Source organism: Lycorma delicatula, chromosome 11, assembly GCF_047948215.1.
Source record: "Lycorma delicatula isolate Av1 chromosome 11, ASM4794821v1, whole genome shotgun sequence".
NCBI classification, from domain to species: domain Eukaryota; kingdom Metazoa; phylum Arthropoda; class Insecta; order Hemiptera; family Fulgoridae; genus Lycorma; species Lycorma delicatula.
The window spans coordinates 41,701,331-41,720,020 of NC_134465.1; the positions used below are offsets into that span (position 1 = coordinate 41,701,331).

The window sequence follows — 18,690 nt, forward strand, 5'->3', positions numbered from 1 at the left end:
ATTAATTTTTCTTACTATATCAATAATTTGTTCTATTACTTTATATAATTATTCTTTACTATTATTTTATATATTGTATAAGATGATTTATTTCAATGTAAACTATTTTCTGTACGTAAGCGAATTTTCCCGCTTTCTTTTTGTTGTATTTTCTGTTAAAATCTGTAGATAGCGTTGTTAGTACAATTCAATTAACTTTCACGTTATAGTGCTAATCAAAATAACAAATGAATCCAAATACTTTATCTAGCTTCATTTTCATTATGTGAATTTTAAACTTCAGATTGCTTTTATGTAATCTAATACATTGTAAAACTATAAATTATTAAATTTTTGTGCAAAATCTACCAATGTATTTTGCATTCATGATCATAGGTAGCGCAAATTATTTGTTAATGTTTCAGAAAATTTGTATTTTATTAAGTTAGCGGGTTTATCATTAAATTTTATAAAATAATCCGTTTTCATTACCTCAGCCTGTATTTAACTTTATTTTAGTTAATCGTTTAATTTTGCTTGTAATACTTTTCCAAAAGATTATAAACAGCAAAGATGCGTAACAAATTTATCTACTAACAACGGTAATGAGAAAATACGCTGTACGTCTCTTCATTTCTGGAATTTCACGATTTACAATTATGATTGATAAGTTATGCAGAGTTATAAAGCTTCCAAGTTAATATTTATTTTGCACATTATACGTTTGTAGTAATTTTGGTTTTTATAATTCTTTTACTTATTTAAACACGTGGTTGCGGTTTGGGTATAATATCAACAAGAGGTTAACTTTATAATTGTCCTTGAATTTGACAAGAGATAGTATTGGTTAATGTACAATTTTTCATTACGTTATAAACATCACTTGTGCTACATAACCTGCAATTATTTATATATTTCGAAGCGAATTAATAACGTTACAAGATGTCAGTGAACAGAAGTTAAAACGTGCGAGACTAGCAAGAGGTTAGAACATGACTTTCAGTAGAATACTGTACCAGAAAGTTACCTTGCTTGTAAATATTTCGTGTTAGTAATTATTTAATTATGTTGTTCCTAAATATAACAAGGATGTGTGTAAGAAGGATACCCAATTTTATTTACTATGTGCAAAAAAACAAAGTGATACCGCCTAATATTTGTTTTTGTAGTTGTAGGACAATTCGTTATCTGCCAAATAGTACTGTAGATGATAAGAACAAACAACATAATGTTTATAAAAGTAATAAATTAGGGCAGTTGAATCGTAATTTATATGTTAACTGTAGAAATTCACGTACAAAACTTCTGCAAAAAGTTTGTTTATCGGATAATAAATATCGACATAACGGAAGCTTAGCTGCGTCGTTTGTTAATAATGCGCCAACTAAAATTCAACCGTATTTAAAACTTATGAGGATAGATAGGCCTATCGGTAAGTTTCAATTTACTTATTGCTGTGGTATAAAATTTAGTAATAGAGTATTTGTTGTAAATTTTGAAAAACCTTTTTGTGAATTTACGCATTCACAATACACAGATATACACAAGCAGGTTTCTTTTCCTTTTTAAATATTACTTTGTTAATGCTTATAATATTGTTTTGTTATATTGTGCTTATATTTTATCACATGAGACATAATTGAAACCACCCTTTAAATAGATTATATATATATATATATATATATATATATATATATATATATATATATATATATATGCAATAAATACCATGCTGTGGAGTGTACCATAGCATATATGTAATATAGTTTAAGGTTGTAAAAATTATGTAAGTCTGAGGAAGCGTGTGCTCTAAATTAAGCCTCTCAGTCTGAAAAAGAATCATTAATAAAGAAACTTTAAGTTAATGTTCTGTAACTGGTTTATTTATATTTATATATTTTTTTAACATAAATTGTATATACCAAAATTTGTGTGAAATATACATTTATGAAAATTAGTTTTGATTTTTATTTTCTATCTGTCTAGTATGCAAATTATTCTCCAGTTTCAAGGTATTTATTAAGAAATGTATGAGCAAAATAGAACTGAACTTGATTGATGTTAATAAGATTAACTTAATTAATCTAATAAGATTAAGATATATATTAAATTGCAGTTGCACACATCATCAAAATAAGTACTTGTTTGTAATGTATTGTACATGAGTAGGTTTTGTTTACATATTTATTAATTTTTCATGTTTTCTTTGGCGTGAATTGGCAGCATGTTTCCTACATCTCTATATAAATTTAAAAAACAAGCAATAGATGATCTGTTTACTAAATATATAAGGACTGAATTTTGCTTCACAGTGCAACAGAATTTTTCAAGTTATTCTGATGTCACATCATTTATTATGAAGGAGTACCATAATTTATTTAAGAATCTTCTTGATTATTTTCATTGAAAAATTAACCACAACTATATTTAACAAAAATTTGAAAAAATTAGACTGTTTAATCATATAAAGAATTTTACTGTATTTCTTTAAACATAAATAAATAATTGTAGCAAACCTTGACTAAAAAAGAAAAAATAAGTAATTATATTCAGTTTTTGTAATCTAAAAGTTAGAAAACACAAGTTATGCACAAGGGTGCATATTTTCTAAGTTGTGAACAGATTACATACTTTCTGAGATTTTTTATTTCAGAAAAAAATTAAAAGAAATCATTCTTTAATAATTAGATTTTTATAACTTACTGACCACTATAATACACACATTCTCTGTCTCTCTCTCTCTCTCTTTCTCATACACACACACACACACACAATCTTCATTTTTTAACTTTCTAGCTGCCTGTATTTTTTTTAAAGAACAAGTAAATATCTTCACATAGCTTTTTATATTTTTTTGTGATATCGTTCAGACATACATCTATTTTTTTAAAAATAAATTCAGAATCGCTATCTTATTGACTATGTTCTTATTTGATTTATTTTTTAAGATAATGGATTTTTTAACCCAACTTTATCTTTAGTTTCTTTTCTTATTGCTAATGCCTGATTACACTGGTAGACAGAAGTCTGTCGACCTTGCTAAGAAAGATTGTACTAACCTGATCTTGTACTGGATTGGTTTGTTTACATCAGTTCTAAACATAATAAAAATGGATTGTACTCAGCTACTGGGTAAGCTGTTTCAATCATTGTCTGTCACCTACTGACTGTTGAAGAAACAACAGTATATGTATAAACAAGTATAATACTCTCTTCTTTTCATAAACAAGTATATTTATTCATCTTTCCCTTTTCTCCTGTAAAAGTTATACCACATGGCATAGCTTCTCATGTAAATAACTGTTATTTAATGGCATACCTTGACACATGTTGACTGCATTCTCAAAGTATTTTCATATACTGGTTGGTTTTTCAGAATGGGTTCTTATGTGGTATTTCATAATCCCTTCTAATTTTGAAAAATATGTGATCTTCTCTGTTGTAATTGATACTTCTATTAATTCTATACATTCCTGTTAATCAAGATTGTATTAGTCAGTAGAAAAGTTTGTGAAATGTTAACTACAATTTATGTTTTAGCCGACTTTGTAATTTCAAATTAGTCCTTTGTAGAAATTACAATAAAATGGTAATTACTTGTTACATGTCTTGTGTTTATTTCTTTATGTAATCTTTTTATACGGGTCATCTAATTTGATTCTTTTTTGCAGATTATGGTATTTCAGATCACAACTGTCAGATAACAATTGCATGATTAATTAATGAAAAAATGCGATTGAAAGTTCTCAATTGAGAACCTTATTGTCAGTAATAAATAAATAAAAAATTAATAAAAATAAATTAATTAAAAATTAGCTATGTTGAAAAATTTAACAATTTTTTTAGTGAGTTTTTGAAGGCCTATGTAACTTGGCTTTTAATAAACAAAAGAAACTGTTTAAATATAAAAAAAAAGGTATGAATTACGAAAGTAATTGTAAAATCTAGCTCTATGCTAAGAAATCTCCATGAAATGTCTAAATATGTACATATGTTTGATAACTACCAAAATTATTTGAAACGTATAAATTAATTTGTGACAAAGTAATTTGCTATACTGAAAAATTTTATTATGATAATTTAATTCAAACAATAAATCTAAAACTATTTGGCCAGTTACATATTAAAAATTCAAGCAAATTTGGAAATAAAGCGGTTTGAGAACTTCACTAAAAATATAAAAGGACATAACTTCAATTAACATACCTCATCTCCTATTCAGGTAGCAGAGGAATTTAATCATTTAATTTACAGTATATCAAACAAGAATAATATTGGACCATTTCAAAAAAAGACACCCACCTTGAATGGTTTTGTTGATAAATCAGTATTTTTATTGATACCCAGGAATTTTAAGTTTGTATTTTAAATATAAATTGTATTAAATCAGCTGGTATTGATAAAATTCCTGCCAGTATTTTAAAAGAAGCTGTAAATTCTGTTATTATTCCTTCTAGAAATTTAATAAATGAATCTTTCAACAACAGAGTATTTCCCTGCTGCCGTAAGACTTTAATTGTTATTCCCCTACTTAAGAAAGGTTTGTAATATAATTTACAAAATTATCTGTTAATTTCATTATTGTCCATATATTCTAAAGTATTGTAAAAAGGTTATGAAAAATAGACTTAACATTTTGTGAAAAGCTTAAATTATTGAGATAATCAGCCTGATTTTAGGATAAAATTACCAGTTCTTGAAATTATTTTAAATTTTGTAGATAACAATAAGATTTCATTTAAAATGTTTTACTTAGTAGCTTAGTAGAATCTAGTAATGGTATGATAGCTTACATAGTTAGTCATAAATTACAGACTGTGTACTGGCAATCAAAATTTAGTTTTTTGATTAGAATTCACTTGTGAAATGTTGGTCCTCATTTCATGATGTAGAACACGGAGTGCTATAGGAAATTATCCTCAGGGCAAGATTTTCTTATTGTTTATTAATGAATGCCTCAAAATCTTTATTATTCAATGTTGCCCTCTTCACAGATGATGAAATTCAATCTATATCTGAAGATAATTATTTAAAAGGAATTGAAAGTTGTATGACAGCAGCCCAAAAAAATATATTCATTAGGTGGACTAAACCATCTAACTTTAAATGTGGAGAAAATCATTGCATTTATGCTTCTTATATAGAAGTAACATTGCGTAATAGTGTGTATTATTTATGGTTATGATAGTATTTCTGTTGCCCACAAAGCAAAATTCCTGGATATTTTGTCATTAGATGACAAGTTTCATGAGATGATCAAATTGTTTTTTTTTGTAAAAAAATCAAATCATACTGTTTTGTTTTTATGCACCTTATAAAGCCCTAATCTTTCATATTGTTGAATATTTATTATGCTCACAAAATATATTTTCCATCTTGAGTATAATATAATTTGTGTATATATTTATCCATCCATTTATCCATCTTGCTTAAAAAAAGCAATGCCCACTTTCAAACTGGATAACAAAATTGTTTTTTTGAAGCAGGAAGTACTTATTCCTAAGTAGATCACAAATATATATAAAATTTATTATATGTACTGATCAGAATAAAAGATTTACTTATTTATTGTTGAATTCAAGTAATTTAATATTATTGGCTCCAACATTTTGCTAGGAAAGGTTTTTTGTAAATTCTGTTATTATTCCTTCTAGAAATTTAATAAATGAATCTTTCAACAACAGAGTATTTCCCTGCTGCCGTAAGACTTTAATTGTTATTCCCCTACTTAAGAAAGGTTTGTAATATAATTTACAAAATTATCTGTTAATTTCATTATTGTCCATATATTCTAAAGTATTGTAAAAAGGTTATGAAAAATAGACTTAACATTTTGTGAAAAGCTTAAATTATTGAGATAATCAGCCTGATTTTAGGATAAAATTACCAGTTCTTGAAATTATTTTAAATTTTGTAGATAACAATAAGATTTCATTTAAAATGTTTTACTTAGTAGCTTAGTAGAATCTAGTAATGGTATGATAGCTTACATAGTTAGTCATAAATTACAGACTGTGTACTGGCAATCAAAATTTAGTTTTTTGATTAGAATTCACTTGTGAAATGTTGGTCCTCATTTCATGATGTAGAACACGGAGTGCTATAGGAAATTATCCTCAGGGCAAGATTTTCTTATTGTTTATTAATGAATGCCTCAAAATCTTTATTATTCAATGTTGCCCTCTTCACAGATGATGAAATTCAATCTATATCTGAAGATAATTATTTAAAAGGAATTGAAAGTTGTATGACAGCAGCCCAAAAAAATATATTCATTAGGTGGACTAAACCATCTAACTTTAAATGTGGAGAAAATCATTGCATTTATGCTTCTTATATAGAAGTAACATTGCGTAATAGTGTGTATTATTTATGGTTATGATAGTATTTCTGTTGCCCACAAAGCAAAATTCCTGGATATTTTGTCATTAGATGACAAGTTTCATGAGATGATCAAATTGTTTTTTTTTGTAAAAAAATCAAATCATACTGTTTTGTTTTTATGCACCTTATAAAGCCCTAATCTTTCATATTGTTGAATATTTATTATGCTCACAAAATATATTTTCCATCTTGAGTATAATATAATTTGTGTATATATTTATCCATCCATTTATCCATCTTGCTTAAAAAAAGCAATGCCCACTTTCAAACTGGATAACAAAATTGTTTTTTTGAAGCAGGAAGTACTTATTCCTAAGTAGATCACAAATATATATAAAATTTATTATATGTACTGATCAGAATAAAAGATTTACTTATTTATTGTTGAATTCAAGTAATTTAATATTATTGGCTCCAACATTTTGCTAGGAAAGGTTTTTTCATGAAAAGGAAAACCTTCGTTTTGTAAATTTTTTTTTATTGATTTGTTTATTCAGCTAGATTTTTTTTTCTAAGTGTATAGCACAGTACCATATTTACAGGGTTCTTTGTATATGCTAGTTAAATTATTTAATTAATTTATTTTACAGCTTATGTTCAAAATAAAACTTAATGATTGATATCATTGTGACCCTTCTCCTTATATACTCCTCCTGCATGTATACCATATTTTTTTTTGGTAGATTACTGCACACATTGTAATTCTTCACTATTTTCTACAATTTTAGCGGTAACTAATTTACTTTTTATTTTCAGGTTCGTGGTTATTGTTCTGGCCATGTGGTTGGAGTATTGCAATGGCAGCAGATGCGGGTTATCTGCCGGATTTAAAAATGTTAGCATTATTTGGTACAGGTGCTCTTATAATGCGTGGTGCTGGTTGTACTATTAATGATATGTGGGATAAAGATATCGATATAAAGGTATGGTTACATTTATTATTATTTTTAATTTTTTAAAACTGATGACTTTTTGAAATAGTATACTTGGTGCTGCAGGTTCTAGATTTATGTGTAGTTATAATTACTCTTACTTAAAAGTACTTTGGTCTGGGACTCAGGTAATGGCACCAGATAAATATATTTTGAAAGTATACAGCCTGATGTACTCTTATTTCAAAATAAAACTTTTGTACATTTTATTAAAAATTGACAAATGTTTATATTGTGATTAAAATTTCTTTTATAAAATGATCTAGTGTAAAGTATGTAGATTGGACAAAAAAACAATTTAAAAAATGTAGCCTTTTTTATGTTTTGTGCCTAAGGAGATATTTAAATAAATTGGTACTTACGTATTAACGCTACCGCAGCTACAGCTTTATTTAAAAACAAAGTAGTCAATCGGATTTCGGTGGAAAATGGGCCGATATAGAGTTTAACATAGATTCAAAACAGTCTCTTTATTAATTTTAATAAATGGTTATTTATATTTATTCATTTTATAAATATAATTTAACCAAACTTAACCTACGCTTGTTTCGCTCGCTAACCTTGACTAATTAACAGGAGTGTTTTGATTATTTAAATAATAAATAATTGCAATAATTACTGAATTTATTAAATAAATACTCAAAAAATTACGGTGTTAATTAGTCAAGGTTAGCGAGCGTAGGTTAAGTTTGGTTAAATTATATTTATAAAATAAATAAATATAAATAACCATTTATTAAATTTAATAAAGAGACTGTTCATTTTCTACCGAAATCTGATTGACTACTTTGTTTTTAAATAAAACTGTAGCTGCGGTGGCTTTAATACGTATGCACCAATAAATTTTTCTGTTAAAAAAAATGTAATGAATTCAAAATAATCTGAAAAAGATTTTTTACTCTAATGCTCCCAAGTCCAATAATCAATTTTTATTAGATGGATGTTTGTGTGTGTGTGTGTGTATATATATATATATATATATATATATATATATATATATACACAGAAACACTTGTACTTAGCAAAACCAACCAGTTCATTTGTTATTGTATTTGTCCATATTCCCTTCTTTGCTAATTATGTCTAAGAAAAAAGTATAAATGGTGGTAAACTGTTTTTATACATTTGTCTTTGATATATATATGTTTGTATGTGTGTTGGCCTGAATTTGAGCTTATAACTGGACCTCATTGATTGATTTTGTTCAAATTTGAAACACATGTGCAACCTTCATTGCGGGGGGAACATAAATGTTTTCTAGAAATAGAAAAAGTGGTGGGGGTACTTTGGTCGAAATAAAATTTAAATACTTTACTGGGACACTTCAGCAAAATATTTTCTTACAGAAGTTGAAGTTTTTTATCAAGGTTACAAATTATCAAAGATCTTTATTTAATATTTTACTTTTCCCCAAAAATTACTTTATGTATTTTTCTTCTTTTAGCTTAAGAAAAGGAGTTAGTAGATGTTTCATAGATCTATAATTTTTACTTGAATTGCCTTCAAGCCACTATAAAAATCTGTTACCCATCCTACTCCAATGGTCTGTGGTAACGAGGAATTTTTTTAATTTAAAAGTTTTTTTTTAATACATGTAAAATTATTTGTTGGATTATATTTTTATTTAAATATTTTAATTTTTATTTTTGAAGCCAAGATGCTCATCAGAATAAAGCAATAACCCATCATTTTTAATATTATTACAACTAGCATCACATTTTAAAAAAATATGTTTTTGACTTTTTCTAATGATTGAAATATTCACTAAAATTGATTTTAAATAAATTAAAGAAAAAAATTTTCAATTTTTTTTTCTAATTTGGGAGTATCATCAGGGAAGGGGATTTTCATAGCTATTTAAGAAAATACATTTTGAAGATTAAAATTTAAAATTGTGAAGATTTTTTTCATTTTGGGACTCCCATACTCAAATGGGAAGGATTCGGCTAAAATTAATTTTTTATGAAATTATCACTAAGTGATATTAAATTTTTAAAGAATATGAAGATACAGTCATAATTCTAAATGAACAAAGTTGTAGAAACAGAGTGAACATTTTTGGCTCCTAAAACTTTCTGGCTAACCAATAAAGTTTTTTCGAAAATGAATTACATAACTTGACCGGCATACCCGGGAAAGTTATGAAATTCATTGCCAGCTTTTTTAATATGTACCTCTGATGAAATTTCTGTTTGTTTTCTAGTTTAGATAATTGTATAATTTTATTTATTCTTCTTGTGATAAAAGTCTGAAATATAATCTTTCTTTTGTCAAATGAATTTTATAGTGTGTGGAAAATGCCAATAATGACTTTTTATTAAAGCCTTCTTCATGATAAGCAGTAAGCAGAAATGCTACTCTACTTTTGAGAATGGCAGATATATACACATACACATGGACGATGAATACACACTCACACAAAAAATATTCATTTTTTATTAAAAAAAATATTGTGATAAAAATATAGTGTTGCACAAAAAATAGACGGCATGGTAATAATGTAGCAAAAGTGATTCAAAGTATACAAAATTTTATAATTAATAACTATTCCAATCTGTTTGATTGTTACTAAAAATATTTTAACTAATTTTTTTTTACTACAATGTTAGCTGATTTGATTATGAGCAAACTTCTCTAAAATGCTGTGTTTTTGTTTTTCATTGCACTATCTGGTAATGTAATATTAGTTGGACTAGATGTCAGCTCCACAAATTACTTATAAGAAATCTGTTAATAATAAGTCAATTTTTTTATGTTATGTGTTCAAAGTGAAGGGAAGTGTTTTCCTCCTGCCCTTACACATTTGTGGGATTTACTAAATTATTCCTTATTTCTTATATAGTTTTGTTCCCATTTATGAAAATAGAAAACACTGAGTTTTCAATTGACAGATTGAGGCGATCAGGTCATTAGAACTTAGAGAAAAATCACGTCAAAATAAAATAACAAGAAGAATTTCCCAAAATAAAAAAGAACCAGAAGGCATCAAATCACATGAATGAGTTGGCCATCCGCGTGGATCTCCTTTTCATTTTGTATAAGTTTAATAAATAGTCTCTTATTTGAAGAACATAGTGAGGAGGTACTCATCTTGTTGCCAAATGTAGGAATGTCCATAATGAATTACATGATTGGTTTGATAACTCGGTAGCATGTAAAAATCTCCTGTTACACTTCCATCAAAGATATAAGGTTTGAGCACTCCATTCTTTGTCCCACATCAAACATGAATTCTAGATATGTTAAGTTTATATAATTATATGAGAATTTAATCGGACCAATAAACACAGTTATAACTGTTTACCAGGCCATTTAATTTGAAGTGTGCTTTATCAACCCAAATCACTAATCTGGAGAAATGGGGACCCACTTTACAACAAATAATACATTTCTCACAAAAAATAAATTTTTCGGTTAAAATCTTTTTCATGAAGTTCTTGGATGATATTACTTAAACGTTTGTTCCTTTAGAATCTTTTATCAACTTGTGCATATTTCCAACGTATGGAAATTTTCAAGTTGATGTTTGAGGGCTGCTTACTTAAGTTTCTGTTTTCTGAAGTGCAGCTGCATTCAGATTTATCTGATTGTGGAACACCTCCAATGCCTATGTTTTATTTTCAAATTGTTCTGTTCAGCTTCAGCAAATCTTTATGTGGTTTTAGTGGAGAATTATGAAAACTCTCTTGGAATTCTTGAGCATTAATAATTTATTCTTATTATTAATTTTCTACAAATAATGAAGCAAAAACTTATTCTTGTTTTATCTACTTAAGCGGCATTGTTTTCGTTACAGACAAAAATGACCTCAACAATAATTGGGCTAGGAATTATGAGGTGTGATAAAAAAAAATTTATTTCTATGCACTGTCTTTTTGACTTAATTCATCTTTTCTGAACATAATGACAGCTCTGTTTGTAATGTATAAAAAATTTTTACCCATATTTGATGAGTTGTTTAAATTTGACAGCTAATAATTTGGACATATTATATTATGAGTGGCAATTTATTTTATTTAAAATTATGGAACAAAAGATCTGCATTAACAATGGAATTAAGTTCAGTGAAGAAGTGAAGATGTTATGCTGATATCAGTGTTTAAGAGTGGTACAAACCATTTTAAAAATTCTGTGAATATGTTGAAGATTGAAAAAAGTTTGAACTTGTACCTAAACCATCAACAAACAATGAAAATATTAACAAATTAAAGAACATTGTGATCAATTATTTTTTAATTTCTATTAGAGAAGTTACTGAAGAGAAAGAAATCTCTAATGATTTGTGTGAAAAAATTTTGACTGACATTTTGGGTTTGAAATGAGTAGCTGCAAAATTTGTTCCTAAACTTAAATTTTTAACAAAAGCAATATTGCAGAACAACTGTTAGCTGTTTTCGCTGGTGATTTGGAATTATTCTGAACAGGTGATGAAATGTGAGTCTATGATTATGAATATTAAAATGAAGGTTCGATCACCCCAATGGAAGTTTCCTGAAGAACCAAGACTGAAAAAAGCACCCCAAGTTTAATCTAATGTTAAAATTCTCTTTACTGGTTTTTTTTCAATTATAACGGCATCGTTCTTTATGACTTCTTAACCACAAAGTTCTCCAGTCAATATTATTTATTTGTTTTTTGTCATTTATGTAAGGCAATCAATAAAAAATGATTACAAATGTGGGCAAACAATTATTGGGTTTTTGTGTCACCATAACATTCCAGCTCTCACTTCACTATTAATTTATGATTATTTAGCCAAAAATAAAATCTTCCCTTTGCCATAAACCTATGTATTCTACAGACCTGGTATTCTGTGATTTTTCTTGTTCCCATTGATTAAGAGAACGTTAAAAGAATAACAACTTGTGATAATAGATAAAATAAAGAAAAAATCTCTAAATGACCTTTGGCTGTACCAAAAAAATTCTTTCCACAAATATTTTGAGTATTGAAAGACACAGTGGGACTACTTTGGGATGTTATCAGTGTAGAAGAATAAGTAAATTGTTTTTGATAAAAATTAAAATTCTTGGTATTTTTTTAATACACTTCATATATTATCTGACTGCAGGGTGCTTCTTTACTGTTTTTTTATCTAATAAGTTGAATAAAATTGGTCCCAGACCCCTTATCTCATTTAGCATTTAACAATTTACCAATTGTTAATTGTTAATTTACCAATAAACAAATAAGAATTTCTAGTTAATTTTGTAGAAAATTTAATTCTGAAAAACTTGATGTAAATAACATCTATTAAAATTAAATGGATAAATTAATGATATAACACGTTAATGATGCTATTATACATGCCTGGCTAGCATAGATTTGCCAAGTTGAACTATGCATTGATAGAATGACTGCTACATTGAACTACTGCTTTGAAGAAATGTTTGCAGCTTTATAAAGTAACCATTTTGATGTTTAGTAATTTTTAGAAAAAACCAAAAAGAATGTAATTTTTATTTTTTTAAATTATTTTTTATTAATTTTTTTCTGTTATTGATTTTATTTATTAATTTCTGTTATTGTTAAGTTTCTGTTTGTTTACATTTACACTATGTTTAAAAATTGATGAAAGAAAATTGTTCTGTTTAAAATCGTATCAGTTTCCCAATCCAGTTTGTTTGTTTTGTTTCCAATTAGTTGAAGTTTTCAAATTTGCATTTAATTTTAATAGACATTATTTACATCAATTTTTTCAGAATTAAATTTTCTACAAAGTTAACTAGAAATTTTTACTTGTTTATTGATAAATTAAAACAAAGTTATTTTATTCCAAACCTAAAAAACTTTATTTTCCAACAAAACATATTTGTGTTTTTTATCCTGTTTTTCTTAAATACTAAGTGAGATAGAGGTATGGGACCACTTTTATTCAATTTCTTACATCAAAAACCATACGGAAAAAACAAATTTATCCTTTGATTTTACTCCAACAATTTTAGTATGGTTTAGTTTCACAGAGAGAGGAGAAAGCAGGGTTAAATATTTCACGTTCTGAAACTCACTAACGAGCTGTTTTCTGACCTTTATTTTATATACTTTTTTTCTTATTTTTGGCAATAGAATCATCTCCCAAGAGATTGCTGTGCAATTCAGAATCATTCTGTATATAGTTTGCAAAATCAAGATTTTTCACTGGATTTAAATTTCTATCCTGGGAAGCTGACTTTTAACCCATCGTGTATATTTTCATTATTTTAATTACATTTTTTTTTTTTTACTTTTAAGGCCGCAGAGGACCACTTTAGTCAGAATAATTCAAGTCTTTTTTGCCGATCTTTTGGCCTTTTTTACTTTCTCCCAATATTTAGTCATTCTTAATGATCTTGCTTGCATTACGATCTTGCTCTGAATAAACCCTTTTTGTATAATTAAAAGTTCTTACTTTAAAGTTGGTATTCGGATCTTTAATAACATATTTTAGTTTTTCAGATTTATTAAGTAAATCTTCATAAGTCAAATTTAATTCTTGCATGTCTCCTTTAATTTCTTTGATCCATAATGGCCGATTTTTTAAAGACCAAAATTGATCGATAATTCTCTTAGTAAGTTTATCTTAACTAGTGTGCACAGAAAGAAATTCACTTCTTTTTCATAGTATCAGTTAAGGATTCCAAGTTTTCGTACAGAAATTTATTAGGCAATAATCTGTACTGATTTTCGTGTTTATATTTTTGTTTATGCAGGTTCTAAGAATCCTGCGTTCAACTTTAAGCAAAGGTTCATTCCTATTTTTCTGATTTAATCTAAATAAAGTCTCGCTCGTGTAAGTAATTACACGAGTAAGTACTTACTAGTAATTACTCGCGTAGTAATTACTCGTGTAATTACTTACACGAGCGAGACTTTATTTAGATTAAATTAGAAAAATAGTAATTACTAGTAAGTAATTACCACAGTTTTGTAATATCTAATTTTAGTGTTAATCGAGAGCGATTTTTTGTTGTAAGTATTTTTGGTTACTTGTAGCACTTTAAATAATTTATTAAGTCTTTTGGTTCAATTTTTTTAATTTTTTTATTACAATTACAAGTAATGTACAGAAGAATTGAGAGGAGAGTGGAAGAAGTGTTAGGAGAAGACCAATTTGGTTTCAGAAAAAGTATAGGGACAAGGGAAGCAATTTTAGGCCTCAGATTAATAGTAGAAGGAAGATTAAAGAAAAACAAACCAACATACTTGGCGTTTATATACCTAGAAAAGGCTTTCGATAACGTAGACTGGAATAAAATGTTCAGCATTTTAAAAAAATTAGGGTTCAAATACAGAGATAGAAGAACAATTGCTAACATGTACAGGAACCAAACAGCAACAATAACAATTGAAGAACATAAGAAAGAAGCCCTAATAAGAAAGGGAGTCCGACAAGGATGTTCCCTATCTTCGTTACTTTTTAATCTTTACATGGAACTAGCAGTTAATGATGTTAAAGAACAATTTAGATTCGGAGTAACAGTACAAGGTGAAAAGATAAAGATGCTACGATTTGCTGATGATATAGTAATTCTAGCCGAGAGTAAAAAGGATTTAGAAGAAACAATGAACGGCATAGATGAAGTCCTACGCAAGAACTATCGCATGAAAATAAACAAGAACAAAACAAAAGTAATGAAATGTAGTAGAAATAACAAAGATGGACTGCTGAATGTGAAAATAGGAGGAGAAAAGATTATGGAGGTAGAAGAATTTTGTTATTTGGGAAGTAAAATTACTAAAGATGGACGAAGCAGGAGCGATATAAAATGCCGAATAGCACAAGCTAAACGAGCCTTCAGTAAGAAATATATTTTGTTTACATCAAAAATTAATTTAAATGTCAGGAAAAGATTTTTGAAAGTGTATGTTTGGAGTGTCGCTTTATATGGAAGTGAAACTTGGACAATCGGAGTATCTGAGAAGAAAAGATTAGAAGCTTTTGAAATGTGGTGCTATAGGAGAATGTTAAAAATTAGATGGGTGGATAAAGTGACAAATGAAGAGGTATTGCGGCAAATAGATGAAGAAAGAAGCATTTGGAAAAATATAGTTAAAAGAAGAGACAGACTTATAGGCCACATACTAAGGCATCCTGGAATAGTCGCTTTAATATTGGAAGGACAGGTAGAAGGGAAAAATTGTGTAGGCAGGCCACGTTTGGAGTATGTAAAACAAATTGTTGGGGATGTAGGATGTAGAGGGTATACTGAAATGAAACGACTAGCACTAGATGGGAATCTTGGAGAGCTGCATCAAACCAGTCAAATGAATGAAGACAAAAAAAAAAAAAAAAATACAAGTAATGATCTCTCCAAGATATTTAAATTTTTCTACAAGTTTTACTTTGTTTCCATTAATATTCACAGAACTAAAGGATCTATAGCCATCATTTTAGTCTTTTCGTAAGAAATTTTAAGTCCAATTTTCTTCACAAGTTCTTCTATACTTGTTATTTGTATTCTGGCTTCTGCGATACTATTAGCTAATAAAGCTAAGTTGTCAGCAAATCCTAGGCAATTTAAATTTAAGTTATCTCTTTTGTATCCTATGTAAATATTTTTTGGATTAATTTTAAACCATTCGCGCATCAGAAGTTCTACTGCACAATTAAATAATAAAGGTGAAAGTCCGTTGCCTTGTCTCAGTCCGGATTTTATGTAAAAAGATTCGGAAAATTCACCACGAAACTTCACTTTAGATTTTGTATTTGTCAATGTTAAACCGATCATATTTACCAATTTAGGATCCAATCCGAGATTTCTCAGAATTTTCAACATCGAAGGCCATGTATGCAATCGTACGCTTTTTTGAAATCAATAAAAGAAATAATCATCTGTTTTTGCTTTCTATTATAAATATCTATAAGTAATTTCAAAGTAATAATTTGATCTGGACAACTGCGCCAAGGCTGAAAACCACCTTGGTAATAGCTAGCTTTCTAGTTGTTCCTTAATTCTATTGTAAATAATTCTAGATAAAAATTTTTACGTACAATCCAATAACGAAATTCCATGATAATTGTCCGGATTTGTGTTGTCGCCTTTTTTGTGTAAAAGATTTATAATAGCTGTCGTCCAATGTTCTGGAAGTTTTTCAGATTCCCAAATTTTAACCAGAGAATTATGCAAAGATTTCTTAACTGATTCTCCTGCATTTTTCCAAATTTCTGCAACTGTTTACTCTTTTCCGCTTGCTTTATTATTTTTAAGTTCTTTAAGTGCATTTTCTACTTCTTTATAAGTCGGCAGGTTTCTGTTTGATTCTGGCATTTTAATTTCTGTAATAACACTTATTTCTAGTAAATATTTCAGTTCTTCGCAATTCAAAAGCTTATTAAAAGCTTCTGCAAAGATTTCCGCATTTTCTTTATTATTATGTGCAATTTTACCAGATTTATTCTTAAGCATTAATGTTGGAGCATTGTATTTTCGTAACCGATTATAAAATAGTTTATAGTAACTTTTAGAATTATTTTTATTCAAGTCCTGTTCAATTTGATTAATTAAATTATTTTGATTTTCTCTCTTTACATTACGAATAATTTTGTATGCGATTCTTTGTTGATTAATAAGATTACAATAAGATTCTTCAGATTTATTGCTTTGAAATTTCAACCAAGCATTATGCCTATCTGTTCCGGCTTTATCGCAATTTTCATTCCACCACTGGTGTTTTTTCTTAGGATTTATAGGTAAAAACTTTTTTGCGATATTTTTTAATTTTGGAATAATTTTATCCAAATCAGATTCTACAAGAATTTTAGTTAAATTTTTATAATTAGAATTTCCAATTAATCCGCTAGAATAGTATTCTCTTTTTGGTTTATTCTTTTTATTTAATTTCCGTTTTGTAGGCGTAAATTTTATTTTGATTTTAATTAAATAATGATCAGATCCAGAATCTGTTCCTTTTAATACTTTAATGTTTTGAATCTCTTTATGTACAAATTTATCCATACAGACGTGGTCCAACTGGTATTTTTTCCTTAATTACTCATTACATTAAAATTTTTAACTGATTTTCAAATATTTTCTATTTTTTGTTTTATTCTGCAGGTAGAAAGGACTAAGATGCGACCACTGGCAAGTGGTGAATTAACACAGTGGGATGCTTTAGTATTTTTAGCTGGTCAACTCAGTTTAGGTTTAATTGTATTACTTCAGCTCAATTGGTATAGTGTATTTTTAGGTGCTAGTTCATTAGGTATGTATATTCTTGTAAAAAGTTATTATTTTAAGTAATTTATTTTTAAGTCGAGTTATATAGATTGTTGCATAAAAGACTAACTTATAATGTGAAAACGGAATAATAAAGAAAAAATTATGTTACCATCAGAGAAAGGATTGAAAGTAGATTCCCTATCACACTGATGACTGTATATTCTACCACACATGTTTACACTGACTTTTTCTAATGAATAAAATATTACGGTGTAAACATGTTGATATATTTCAAAATGGTGGCCATATCAATTTTTTAATCTTTTATAGAGATATAAAAGATTAATGATTATAGAGATATTTCATGGATACATATGATAAGGTTTCTTTACAAGTAAGGTTTAACAAATTTAAAATATAGAGATGTAATCGTTAGATTTATCAGAATACAAATGGCTGAGTTATTATATATAAACAATGCAATTTTGACATAAGCAGTGGGTAATTAACCTTTTACTGTAAATAAACTGACTTGTAAAATATTAACATTACAATACGGTGGCTTATCTACTTGTTAAAAAGTAAGTAAATAAACAAAAATATTAATCATTAGTAATTCACAGTTTTCCACTATTTTCAATGATATGCATTTAACAATGACCAAGTGAAGACTATTTATCTTCATAAGAAAACAGTTGAATTTTAATAAATTCTTCACAGTTAGAATAAACAGCAGATTTTTTAAATTTAAATTTGAACAGAATTTAATAACTGAACACTAAATGTGCATAAATATTTATATATCATTTTACTTTCCTTAGAGCAAACATTTAAAGTGGATTCCATTATGATAATACACTGTACTAGCCAAAAATTGAATGATTAGCTCTTTCTTTCAAAAAAACTGGTTTAGCACTGATCAATTCTCTGCTGAAGAGCTTTAGCATTAAGCACTAGTCTTCCTAGAACCATAATCATATTTAGAAAACCATGCTTTAGCTGCCTCTGAAGGTAGAAATCTGTTGAGTTTAGATCAGACGATTTTGGGGGCGAAGCTAATGGTTCTGCTTGTTTGAACAATCCACGTTTCAGGGAAGTAATGATCCAAGGAATGGTGGACATTATAGTGAAGCGTGAGTGGGCTATGTTATGCACATTATACCTAGACAAATTTCATCCAAATAATTTGAGAGGAAGATTTCTGGGAAAAAATAATTCTGTCCGTTTAACATGTCTGAAAGTATGATGCAATCAGT

At 27.7% G+C, this 18,690-nt stretch overlaps 1 protein-coding gene across 2 annotated transcripts in view; it reads left to right on the plus strand.

Annotated features, from left to right (window-relative positions):
* Positions 1-547: 547 nt before the first annotated feature.
* Coq2 (ubiquinone biosynthesis protein COQ2, mitochondrial) overlaps positions 548-18,690 on the plus strand; it is a 32,423-nt gene continuing 14,280 nt past the window's right edge. Inside the window, exons 1-3 of one of the 2 annotated variants that reach the window (XM_075378305.1) lie at positions 548-1,411; positions 7,120-7,286; positions 17,330-17,477. In XM_075378305.1, coding sequence (XP_075234420.1) covers positions 1,045-1,411; positions 7,120-7,286; positions 17,330-17,477 — 682 coding nt within the window. In that variant the 5' untranslated portion in view covers positions 548-1,044. The remainder of the gene's footprint in view (positions 1,412-7,119; positions 7,287-17,329; positions 17,478-18,690) is intronic. The other variant, XM_075378306.1, reaches the window with a different exon arrangement.